This window comes from Capricornis sumatraensis, chromosome 5, assembly GCF_032405125.1.
Source record: "Capricornis sumatraensis isolate serow.1 chromosome 5, serow.2, whole genome shotgun sequence".
Taxonomy (NCBI): Eukaryota; Metazoa; Chordata; class Mammalia; order Artiodactyla; family Bovidae; genus Capricornis; species Capricornis sumatraensis.
In genome coordinates, this window is record NC_091073.1 from 76,908,714 (window position 1) to 76,921,684 (window position 12,971).

General features: G+C 39.9%; 1 protein-coding gene across 1 annotated transcript in view; it reads left to right on the forward strand.

Annotated features, from left to right (window-relative positions):
* Positions 1-1,057: 1,057 nt before the first annotated feature.
* The window catches only part of ADAM22 (ADAM metallopeptidase domain 22), a 230,760-nt gene continuing 218,846 nt past the window's right edge, over positions 1,058-12,971 (forward strand). Inside the window, exons 1-2 of the mRNA XM_068973408.1 lie at positions 1,058-1,148; positions 1,610-1,770. Of these exons, the coding sequence (XP_068829509.1) occupies positions 1,058-1,148; positions 1,610-1,770 (252 nt within the window). The remainder of the gene's footprint in view (positions 1,149-1,609; positions 1,771-12,971) is intronic.

Genomic DNA, 12,971 nt, shown 5'->3' on the forward strand with positions numbered 1-12,971 from the left:
GCGACCCCGTGGGACTGACTGTAGCCTACCAGGCTCCTCTGTCCATGAGATTCTCTAGGCAAGAATACTGGAGTGGGTTGCCATTTCCTTCTCCAGGGGATCTTCCTGACCCAGAGATCGAACCCGGGTCTCCTGCATTGGAGTCAGACGCTTTAACCTCTGAGCCACCAGGGAAGCTCACCTCAGTAGAGGCAGGGAGTATAAAAAATTCTGCCAGGGAAAGAGGAAAACATCCCAGTATTGTACAAAATGGTATTAACTCAATAGCTGGTACCTCTTACAGCCCTGTCCTTCACCATTGTGTCCCTTGCTCTTAAGTCGACCACCGCGCACACAGTGGGTCCTCAGTCGATGTTTGTTGAATAGTTACGTTACCATGTAATCCATGTAATCTTGAGGGTATGATTGCCTGGTCATAATTTAAATTAACTACTACATCTAAAGGAAACATCATTGCAGTTCTTGGGGGACGCAGTGGCTGAATCCTGGCTTCCGCAGTGGCGCATCTAGGGCATCTTCGGTCCCAGGAGGCCTTGTCAGGAATGACCTTTCTTTCTCTTGCCCTTTTCCTCCCTCCCATCTCCAGGCTGTAGATGATTCCGTGGTCACGAGGTCGCGACAGTTCGCGCCGTCGTGGAGACAGCAGGACGTGGAGAGAGAACTACATTTCCCAGCTGACTCTCGTGCGCGCGCCCCTGCTCCAGTGCGGGGGGCGATTGCAGCAGGCGCTCGCTCCCCGCCGAGCGCTCGTCGCCCGCCGGAGCCTCTGCCAGGGGATGAGGTGGGAGGCGCTAGAAACCACTTAGCTACAGCCAACCGCCCAATGCAGCACTCGCTCGCTCCCCCCACCAGCGGAAGCGCCCGCGGAGCACAATGCAGCACTGAGGCAGCGCCGCGGTGGAGGCTGCAGCGCCCGGATCGCCACAGCTCGGGTCGGGGCTGGGAGCTGGTGGCCCAGGCTAGCCCCGGGCGCGGGGCGCGGGGCGCGGGATCCGGACGCGGCTGCCTGGGCATGAGGAGCTGAGCATCTCGGGCGAGGCGGGCGGACGGCAGCACCATGCAGGCGGCGGCAGCGACGGCTGTGTCCGTGCCCTTCTTGCTGCTCTGCACCCTGGGGACTTGTCCCCCGGCGCGCTGCGGCCGGGCAGGTAAGTTCGCCGCCCTCTGTGGCTCTGGGACGTACCATTTGCCGGGCATCTTTGCAGCCCTCAAGCGCATGATAAAGGGGCATCCGCATTTCCCGAGTTAGCGGGGAGATTTTTTCATTTAGAAGGGTGGTGAGAAGTGAAGCAAAAATATATTGTGGGGGCGCGCGGATGCGTTAGAAGCTTTAGGTCAAATGCTTGTTTTTCTTCGGAAGTAGAAGAGGAATGCGGAGGATGGGAGAGGGGGCTCTGCTTTTGGGCCCCGATCTTGGATGCTCTCAGATGAGCTGGTCCAAGGCTTTGCGTCTGGTATCTCTGCGTCCTTCCCAGATGGGGTCTGAGAGGGAGGGGAGGTAGGATCTTCTCTGGGGAATCATCGGACCGCAGGATGGACGAGTGTCCGTCAGGGTCATTATTTTCTCCTTTTCTCCCTAATTCTTCCTTCCCCTCTTTCCTGCCCGAAGGAGACGCCTCGTTGACGGAGCTGGAGAGGAGGAACGAAAACCGCTTCCTGGAGCGCCAGAGCATCGTGCCACTCCGGCTCATCTACAGCTCGGGTGGAGAAGACGAAACTGGGCACGACGCACTGGACACGCGGGTGCGGGGCGACCCCAGCAGTGGGCAGGTGAGAGGCGCGGTCCAGAGGGGTGGTCCTACGCGCGGCCCGGCCCACTCCGACCCTGCGTTTGCTCTCGGTTGCCCTGGAGATGCACTGTCTTGGGTGAAAGCAGCGCAATTCTCTTGCGAGTCATATATGGCGCTCCCTGTGCAAAAGAAAGAAGAGAAAGGCGGACAAAACCCCCAAAGAGTCACAGGCCAGGGGCTTTGCTCAAGAGGTGTTCGTGCGGGATGCCTCCATGTGTGCGGCAACCTGAGTGAAGGGGCGGAGACCCTCTCACCGCTGCCGAGCAAAAGCCGTGTGTAGGCAAGAAGGGATATAATATTTGAGCAGGATTTACATCATTGTTGTTGTTGTGGTTGTTGTTTTAATTCTCAAAGAGAAGGCTTTGTGTGATTTAAGCCAAGATTGGTACTGTAGGAAAATTGGAAAAACAAGCGTAGACATCTCTATCTAAACTTAAACCTTAAAAGTAAGCTGAACTACAAGGTTCTCAACTTACTCAATTTGTGGACATCGGAGATGGACCCACTCACCTCCACCTTACAAAGAAGACATATCCTTCTCCCCTTTCTTTATTGGTAGCAGTCCTCTTGGTGTAATTAGGGCAGTGTGGCTTTGGGGGCATTGATAAAGTATGTTTTAAAATAAAAATCTAACTACCGTTTAGCATATTTAGGTCAATATCACACATTCACAGATACGCTTGAAAATTCATTTTTGAACTTACTGTTTAATCTAAGTAAATATTTTGGGGCTCTGCAAGCATTTTTTAATTTATTTACATGTATCAACCTGGCAACCAGTTCATCCACCTGTAAGTACATATTAAGATAGAACATGTTCATGTAGTTGAAAATTTTGCACACTTCACTAAAGTAGGCTGAATATTTTTACATGTCTAAATATATTCTTAATATTTTAAGATGTGTCTTGATGTGATAATCATAGTAATTTACTATAAGTGTAAAATATGTAAAAATAGAAAAATGTTCCTTATTTGTAGCCAAGTCCTTAATTTTGTTAAAATCTTAACATGATAGAAATTAAAGTGCTATAGTAATATCCAGCAACTAGATTATTATAATAGCAAATTTAATATGTCAAGTTTTAGTGAAGGATCCCATCATTTGAATTAATGTTTGGTAAATACCTTTCCATTATGATTTGTTTCCATAGTAAAGCTGAAGAAGCATCAAACACTGTTAGAATTACTTCTGTAGAGGAATATTTTCACACTCATTTGTAACTTTTATTACAAAAAATTTCAAACACACACACACAAAAGTAGACAGACTATTATAATGAACTCTGAGCTTCAGCAATTTGCAACTCATAGCCAATCTTATTTTATATACATCCTATTTTCTTTTCCTTTCTGTATTATTTTGAAACATTTCATAAAAGAATTTAACTATGCACCTCTAAAAGACAAGGATTTTTTAGAAAATGTAATCATGATATTATCATAGCTAATATATATTAAATATGTCAATATATTATATACAAATATATAAAATAGACATATGAATATTATATATAAGTTTGTTTGAACCAGGATCCAGATAATGTTTATAAACTGCAATTAGTTTTTTTAAAGCCTCTTTAATGCATGGTTTCCCTCATCCTTTTTCTTCCTTTTTTCCATACAATTTATTCATTGAAGATATGGGGTCTCTCATCCAGTAGAGTCTTCCACAAGCCAAATTTTTGCTGATATAGACATTGCTTTAAAACAAATCACAGTGCTTTAAAACAAATCAGAGAGGAAAAAAGTAGAGATGGAGAAAAAGAAAACTGCAGGATTGAACCCGGAGACTCCTGGAGCCTCTGCCTCATGCTGGTGATGTCTTTAGGTACCCTCTGCCCTTCTCTGTGTCGGTGAAAGACTGCTATTCTTGGACAACAGGCCAGTCCTCCTTTTTCTCCCCATTTCTGGAATACCACTTTTGTGGGTGTTTTATTGGTTCATAGATCTCTCCACTTGGGGCAGAAGATACTTGGGGCCTGTGCAGCTTCTACGTCCTACAAGGATAAACCTCACATTTGAGAAGAATGACCGTGACCACTAAATGCCCTCACTTGTGGAGAGGTGTGAATGAATTGGTAGGATTTAGCTTAAAGAACTGGAGAAGGCAATGGCACCCCACTCCAGTACTCTTGCCTGGAAGATCCCATGGATGGAGAAGCCTGGTAGGCTGCAGTCCATGGGGTCTCGAAGAGTCGGACATGACTGAGCCACTTCACTTTCACTTTTCACTTTCATGCATTGGAGAAGGAAGTGGCAACCCACTCCAGTGTTCTTGCCTGGAGAATCTCAGGGATGGCGGAGCCTGGTGGGCTGCCGTCTATCGGGTCGCACAGAATCGGACACAACTGAAGCGACTTAGCAGCAGCAGCAGCAGCTTAAACAACAGCATGACTAGGTTATTCATTCAAGTCAGAAATGAGAGTGAAGATACTGTCTTGTTATCCAAGTAATTATGACAAGCAGTTATCTCCATTCTGGCACCTGGTGAGGTACAAATAGTGCATTTGGTTGCGTGCTGGGTCATCTAGGTAGCTACAGCAGTTTATTATGTTCCTCAGCTACAGTTAGTGATCACTGACTAGTAGGGCTGAATCTGGCAGAGTTGTGAGGACTTAGTTGCCATATGCCAACATTTCCTCCAGTTAGGAAACTGAGGAGTGGTCCTGCAATGTGTCATTTCTTATTTCATTGAGAACTGTTCATTGAATCTAAAAATATAAGTTAATTATATATGGACCTTGTTATTTTTTTGGTGATTAAATGGATGTAATTTATACTCATAAATATGTTTAACAACTTCCTTTCTAATAATAAAATTAGGATGCTTTCTATCAGCTCACAAAGGTATATACTGATTTGTTTATTTAAAAGACATTTATATACTTGAGTTCATGCTGTATACCATTTTTTTTTTTTTGTAAGACCCTGGGGATTTAGAGGTAAAAGACTCAGTTCTAGCCTTTAAGGAGTTTACAGACAAGTAGGAAGATGAATGAAAAGATAGGTAGTTACACTGTGTCCTTGTGTGTGATTTTCTGGAGGTGATCACAGAGAGATGTGGAAGCAGAGAAGACAGTGCTTAACCTAGCTGAGCAGTCAGGGTGGGTTCTCAAGGGGAGGCACTATCTGAACTGTGTTTTGAGGGTTGGTAAGAACTGACCAAATTATAAGGAAGGGGTGGTCATATCAAATGAAGGGTCAGCAGATACATGGACGTGTGAAATCAGACGCATTTTTGACTGCAAATAGTTACGATTTAAGGGACAGAAGAAACAAACCAGAAAATAGATGCTGCAGCACTTTCATGACTTGCTGAGGAATTTGGGCTTCTCCTGAAGGCAGTTCAAGGATTTCAGTAAGTAGAGTTACCGGCCTACGTATAGGTAACCTACTAGACTTACCTATACCATCATGTTGTTATGGTATAACCCTAATTGTTAGAAATGAATAATGTTAATTTCAAAGGCTGAGTGAATGTGGTTGTTCACTTTAATTCATTGTTCAATGCCAATTCACATACCCATTAAGCTTCATAAGAACTTAGTTACTAAGCATACTTAGCTGCTTAGTATAAATGAGTTAATATTTATGTAGCACTTAGAACAGTTCTGCATGTTCTACAAGCACTATATGAGTTTTGTTAAATAACATTAACTCCCTTAGGCTGGTTGAGTACTATTTAGAAATTTTATAACATCACTTTAATGCGAAATGGTGCCCTAATTACCAGAATTTAACATTTTCCCAGAAGTAAGTTACAAATTACTCAAGTTTACATAACTAAATGGAATCTTAATGATTATAAAGATGAAAGAAATCTTATAGGTCATCTAACCTAACTGAAGAATCGTTTCTTACCTGGTAAGATAGAGTCATTGATCTAGAGTAAGGAAACCAGCAATGTTTTACTTAATGTTTGAGAAAGCTCACAAGAACTATGATGGTATAAAACACCTTAGTTTTACTTTTACTGTGTCCTTACTTCAGTTTTCATCCCAAAATGGAACTGCACATTTTATGTTTTTGGAAAATTTATTTTAGCTCTGTGGAAATACTGGCAATTTGATAGGTGTGAAATAATTAATTCTGTTGGTATAAGTCCATATTTGTATGACCAGTTACTTGAATGTATACTTTTATTTTCATCCTGAATCAGATGACTGACCCATACTGAAAGCTTATTGTGCCATGAAGTTCTAGAAATGGTAGTCAAAGGAATTGTATTTGATCGTGGGTAACCTTGCTCTCCTCAAGATTGTCTTCCTGATCTGAAGTAATTTCAGTTCTGTAAAAGAGCATGCAGAACTGGAATATTCAAAGTATGCAGTCTTCCTTTCATCTGACTCGAAATTACTTATGCTGGAAAAATTGTATGTTGTAGATAATAGGATAAAACATATTTTAATAGAACACCCATATAAGCAAGGTATCACTTACAGAGTTCTGCTATTGGTTTGAAACCGATGGTCACGTAATTGCTATTATAAAGAGCAAGCACCTTCCTGGTTACTCTTTTTTTTTTTGCAAGCCAAGCATGATAGATTTAGCGCAGCATCAAAGATTGGTTATTTGCTGTGTGGTAGATAGGCTTGTTTTGCTGTGTGGTCACCCCATACATTTTCAAATAATTTGTTTGGCAGCCAGTAATTGGTTTTGCTACAAGTAGCAGAATTTCTTTTTATCAGAAGTCTTTGTCAGTGAATAGACAGGCTACTTGTTTTCTATCTCATTCCCTGGAAAGCGTTTGTAAGCCTCTCAAGTAGTCAAGTGTTGAGAACATAGACCTACCATTTATTATAGTTTTGATAATCAGTAATGAATGGGGAAATGCAAGATGGGCACAGGATGGCAAGAGATAGCTGCGCACTGTTTTTATGAACATAATTATCTATATGCCTAAGCATGCATGAGCTGCACCAAAAATTGGGTTGTTTCACTTGGGAACAGTGCTTCAGCATGACCGTCCATTGTCTGTAGTACTGCTTTCCTGGAGAAAAAGGGCTCCTAGAAATTAGAAATATTTTGTGAGTATAGGACATACATCTTTTTTTCCCTTAATGTGCATTTGTTAAACCTAAATAGCTCAATATTTATAAAACTGTGCAACCAGTAAAAAATTTGTTCCACTGTAATAAACAGGAAGGAGACATTCCCCAGCACATTTTTATTTTCCTACCAACCTTCTCTTACAATTACATAATTAAAAGAAAATAAAATTTAAAATTGTAGTATTCTTACATCTTGTTTTCAGTCTATGAGATCCTAATTTGTGTTTATTTCTTTTGGGAATCTTTGAAATTCTGCCCAGTTGTTTTACCGTGCACAAAAGAATGTTGTCTTTCATCACTTCTTTACAGCTACACATGGAAAACTGTGACCAACTCTAAGAGCTTATGGGATGATAAAAATTGTCCTTAAGTTTTATTTGCTTTCTCTTATTTTAATGCATGCCAAGTGTTCTGTCATTTTTAATGATGAAAGCCTCTTCTAAAAGTACATGGAGGAAGGCCTGCTTTCTTGTCATATAGGTTTAGTAGTACTCTTTAACTCCAGTGGGGTCCAGATATTGCCACATCCACCATTAAGGATTATGGATAAACCCCAAAAGGAAAAAGGATATTATTAAAGAGTTGGGGAGGATGCAAGAAAAGGAAAACACCTTGAGATGAATGGCGAGAAGGAGAAAGGCAAGAGAAATCAGGAAGAGATAAATACTTATACAGTGTTGTCATGTTACAGAATACACTAAAATATTTAATAATATTTAATAAATGGTAACATATGTGGCTACTTTTTATGTGCCAAACAGTTTTCTGAGTACTTGTGACCTATACCACTCATTGCATCCTCACAAGAATCATGTGACAGTAATATTTAACTGCAAAATTACAAAGCTGGTAGATAGCTGAGAGGGTTTTTGAACGCAGTCTTTTCAGTTCCACTGCACTGCCTGTGTGCTGAAGCACTATGCTAAACTGGCCTTTGTACAGGAAGTCATCAACATTTCCTTGGATATCATTCAGTGGTGCTGGGGTCAATGATTTCTTACATCCGTTCCCCTGGAGCTATATATTTCTTGCAGCACTTGAAAATATCTTTAACAAGTTGTACAGTAGTGAAGAAACTTTTCTACTACCTTGAGAATGAGAATGGAATATATAAAGATATTTGACATTTAAAAGGTGAACAACACCTCTCAAAGGATGTGTGTTTTGTTTTCAAACTGGATGTGCACATTGATCTAATCTTCTTTGTAAATCCAAGATTTCAGTATCCAATTGTCAATACTAAAATTATATATGCTTTTTTGTGGTCTAAGCTTTATAAAGCAGAAACATGAGATGCTCAATAGAAATCCATATTTGTGTGTACTTTTTCAAATGAAAAGATATAAAATATCTTTCATGTCTTCCCAGAACAAATAGCTCCAGAGTCCCAAATGTCAAAGCATTCAGGTCAAAGAGATACATAATCAATAATAACCAAAATGATAGCTTCTGTGAACATCTAGCTGGATATGTTCACTTAGGTAATAAAAGCATTAGAAAGAGTTGAAAAATAAGAATTAATATTTACTATTTATGTCAGGCACTGTGCTGAGTGATTTACATGTGTTATCTCTCATTATGAGGTAGGCATGATTATACCCATTTTATAGATGAGGAAACTGAGGCTTAAGGAAGCTAATTAATCAGCCCAAGGTTATACAACTGATAAGTAATAGAACTGGGTTAAGAATTCTCAAAGAAAATGTTAGAGATTAACATAAAATGACCCTTTTGTAATCTTTGCTTCTTATTTAATATGTGGTTACCCATTTATCTATGAGTTGGAACAAATGTAACATTTCTTGAAAACTCTTGACCTGATCTCCAATCTAACTGATCTCCTATCTAACTGATCTCCTACCTGATTTCCTATGCTACCCTGATCTCCTCCCTTGCTAACTTCATTTAGGGGTGACTTGATGTCATGTTTAGGACTTGTTACAGGTTTTCATTTCTAGAAATGGTTACGATTTCTACTTCTATCTCAGATTTTTTTTTAAACATTTAAAACATTTATTTATTTTGACCATGTTGTGAGGCACAGGATCCTAATTCCCCAACCAGAGACTGAATCATTCCCCTTGCAGTGGAAACCTGGAGTCCTAGCCACTGGACCACTGGGGAAACCGTACCTCAGATATTCTTTTAACCACAAGGAAATATCTGCATGTGCATCTGAATAGCAGCAGAGAATATCTGCACTCTGAGTACTTGGAGTTTTATCTGTCAGAAATTCATGTAACAGAAGCTATTTATGGAGAATTATCATCTGTTCCTTTGTAGGGCACTGGCCTCACCTCCAGAGATTCTAGGGTAGGAGTTTGGTTTTTCTTTTGAAGTCTTCAGGGGATTCCAGTTTGCACCCAGGGCCGAGGAGCTCTTTGTATTCTCAAGATTTAAATTATTTTTTCATAAATCTCTTTGGATTTCAGTTAGTCACAAGGGAACTTGGTATTAGAATTGGTATCAACAGGAGATCTGAGTTCGATCCCTGGGTTGGAAAGATTCCCTGGAGAAGGGAATGACAGTCTACTCCACTGTTCTTGCCTGCAGAATTCCATGAACAGAGGAGCCTGGTGGGCTACGGTCCATGGGTTGCAAAGAGTTGGACATGATTGAACAGCTAACACTTTCTCAGTCACTCCCCTGACCACTTCAATCACTTTCCCGGCTTTTTCTAAAGGATAATTTGAAGGAATCTTGTAAGAAATATTCCTGCAAAACCAGTTACATTGAAGTCGTGGAGAACATTAAGCATGATTTCTCATCAGGACCAAGAGGAGAGATTTGTCTTATACTTTTGTTCCCTTCCTTAATGTGGATGCCAAAAGTTTCCAGGAGAGTTGTGCTCTCTTCCAGAGAAGTCTTAGCATGAGTTTTCATAGTAGCTTCATTCCTAGATCATTGTCCTGTTCCTGCTCATCATCCCCATTTCAATACAAAAGTCATCTGAAATCCTCTTGACTTGTGCTAACTTATCACCCTGGGAATTCATATCTGTGCACATTTTCAAGTGCATGTTAGATTTAAATTGAAGTAAATATTAGGCTTTAAAAATGTGATCTCAAGAGGTTTCATTTGTTCACTTTTAAAAAGTAGTCCTATTCCATTCCCCTTCTTGTCACCAGTACTCTTTTTTCCTTCCTAGCACTTGACATTCTTTTAACAATTGACTTGTTTATTGTCTTTCTTTCACTATGCCATCATCGAACTGTAAAAGACACAAGAATAGTGATCTTGTCTGTTTGGTCACTACACATCTTCACTGCCTAGAGCAGTGACTGGCACAGAGTTGATGCTTAATAAATATTTATTGAATTAATGAGTTTTCTTTCTCCCCTGGTTTTCTTATCCACTTGAAAATTTTTTCTTGTAATTATCCACATAAAACAAGCTGAACTCTCTTTTGGAATGCTGTTGTGTTCAAATGAATAAATTAATGAATACTTTTTTGTGTTTTCAAATATTGAATGTACAGCACCTTTGATAATTAGAACTATTTGACACAGAAATGGAGTTTAAAATGCTGTATTTCAAAAAATATGAAGACATCATATAGAAGAACTGATTTTAAAGTTCTAAGTGTCCTTCTTCATTTTACCTTTTGAGTTGCTTTTAAGACAGAAATCTGCTTTCCCCAGAGCAGACTATTATATATAAATTTATTTTGAAAATAAAATTTAAAATGTAGTACTATGATCCAGAAATATCAGCAGTTCTAAAGCTGGACAGAGAAGGAAAAAGTTTAATCTCTCTTTCCCTCTGCCCCACCCTGTCTTACCATCTATTTGTTGTTTGTATTGAAGGGATGTTTCAGAATTATATTCATCTGTAAGGGTCCGTGCTTAGTCGCTCAGTCATGTCCAAATAGTCCAACTATTTGGAACCATATGGACTGTAGCCCACCAGGCTCCTCTGCCCATGGGATTTTTCAGGCAAGAATACTGGAGTGGATTGCCATTTCCTTCAACATTTTTCTTCTCCTTTTTAAAAACTAATTTTGTATCAGGAGATTTTAGCACTTAGCAATAGTTGCCCCTTTGCTGCATTTTTTCTTTTGTCCCAAGTAAAAGAACATTAGATGACTCTTTGAAGATGGGAAATCAATGATACTTTCCTGAAACTCAGCCTCAAGAGCTCACATTTTATAAGTCGTTTTAAAATTTTCTACGTAAGGCAGTAGAATGGGTGGACAGTTCTTTTCAACCACTTATTATGATTGGCATGGACTTACGCCTCTAGCTTTCCCCTCTGGTTAGTCAATTTCTATTCTTATATACTTTTTTTTTTTTCAGTTTGCTTTTTAAGCAGGCTTGTTTGCAAGAAATTGAGGTCAGGATGTTAGTAGCAGGCTGGTACACACCAATTGCTATACCTGGTCAGAGCTTAAGCTCTGGGATCAATGGTTTCTCTTTCTTTGGATTAGATTAGCAAGATGCTGCCGAGGAAAATGCCACGTCACAGACCTGATGTACGTGAATTCTCTCATGGGTTTTTAGTGCCTTTGGAATATCCTGTCCAGAGTCTGGCCTAGAACCTAGCTATGCATCCATAGCAGTCAAGGTTATGCAGGGCAGTATCAATCTAGGAGAGGCCAGAATAGGAGGAGTTGGCAGAAGAGTGATCTTGAGGCATCAGAACGTGGACAGGAGCAAACTGTGGGTATAAGGGTGGTGGAAGGTGAGATTCAGGAAAATAAAAAATATCAGATCTAGAGAGAAGATACTGGGTCCACTGTGCCAGCTCAGTCCAGTATCCTGGCTCAACTAGAGAAAGAGACCTGAAGGAGTCTGAAGCACTTTCTGAGGTTTTAATCTTAGCCCACGAGGTTTCAGTGGTTGGCTCCACTCTTACGTTTTAAAAGAGAACCTTGTGTTTTTTGGTCAGACTGGCTCTGATGACCCCTGAGATTGTTTCCATGCCCCCATGAGCATGTTTGGTTCAGGGGGAAGAGCTACTTTCTCCTCCTCCTTCTTCCCCCTTCACTCCTCTCCCGACTCTCTCCTCTTCTCTTTCTCATTAATGTAATTCAGACTGCAGACTGTGCCTCTCCTGGGTCAGAGATGATACTTACATAAAGATTGATTTCCTAACTCATGTAGGAATTGATGCTCTGAAAAATCATATTTAGTTTGTACAAAAGGAGCAATGGGCTAATTTTACATGCACTTGGTATGTGTTCAAAAAGTGTGTTAGCAATAGAAGAATCTTGTTAGTTGGAGTTTGGAAAATTTGTTCTTATTGAGATAGATAGTTTTGATGTCAGTCTTCATTTTTTATAAATACTGGGTCATTTTCACGATTAGTTTGGTATCACCTGCAGTTTAGCAATAGTTTAGGAATACTTTGATGTGCTTTTGAAGAAATCTTTAGGAAAGTATTTAATAAGAAGAATGGAAAGTTTTGTTTTTTTTTATAGATGCATTTACAAATTTACCATTTGCTAAATAATCAAGCCATTTCTTAGGAAGAGTTTTATTGACTATGATAGAAACTTAAACATCATTGATTCAGGATCACAAAACTGTTCTTACATTTTAGGGTCTTATACAGCTTGGTTAGCTATAAATAGTACATTGCTATTTTTCGAACTGATTTCCTCATAAAAGTACCTGAAAGCTTATACAGATATTGATTGATAAGAAGGTGGGCAAAATTCAAGTTGTATTCATTGCTGTCACCAAAGTTGAAGCCATTTCTGACTGGATGAGTGACTAGACATGAGGGTATTTCAAACCATGGTGTATAATAACTTTTGCTGGTTCTCAGTGTCCTCCAGGGTGAAAGAAAAGGGAGAAAAATATTGTTGCTACAATACTGTGATTTTTCGTTTTGTTTAGTTTCTGAGGTAAGTTTAGTGTGATGGCCTTAGGGTTCTTAATGATCTCGCATGGACGGTATTCTCTCATAATTAATGAAGGCAGAGTATTAGTCATTCAAACTTAACCAACTTAATACGAAATCTACTTGAGGTCATTGATTAATGTGTTGTCTGGGATGTTATTTTAAGTGTTCTGCTTATGAAATCATGAAGTTTGCAGTTGTCCTCGGGTGATGGAATAAGAATTATTTCAATTTAATTGTAGGAAAAACATGGTGTTAAGGCATGCACCCTTATCTTCATTTTT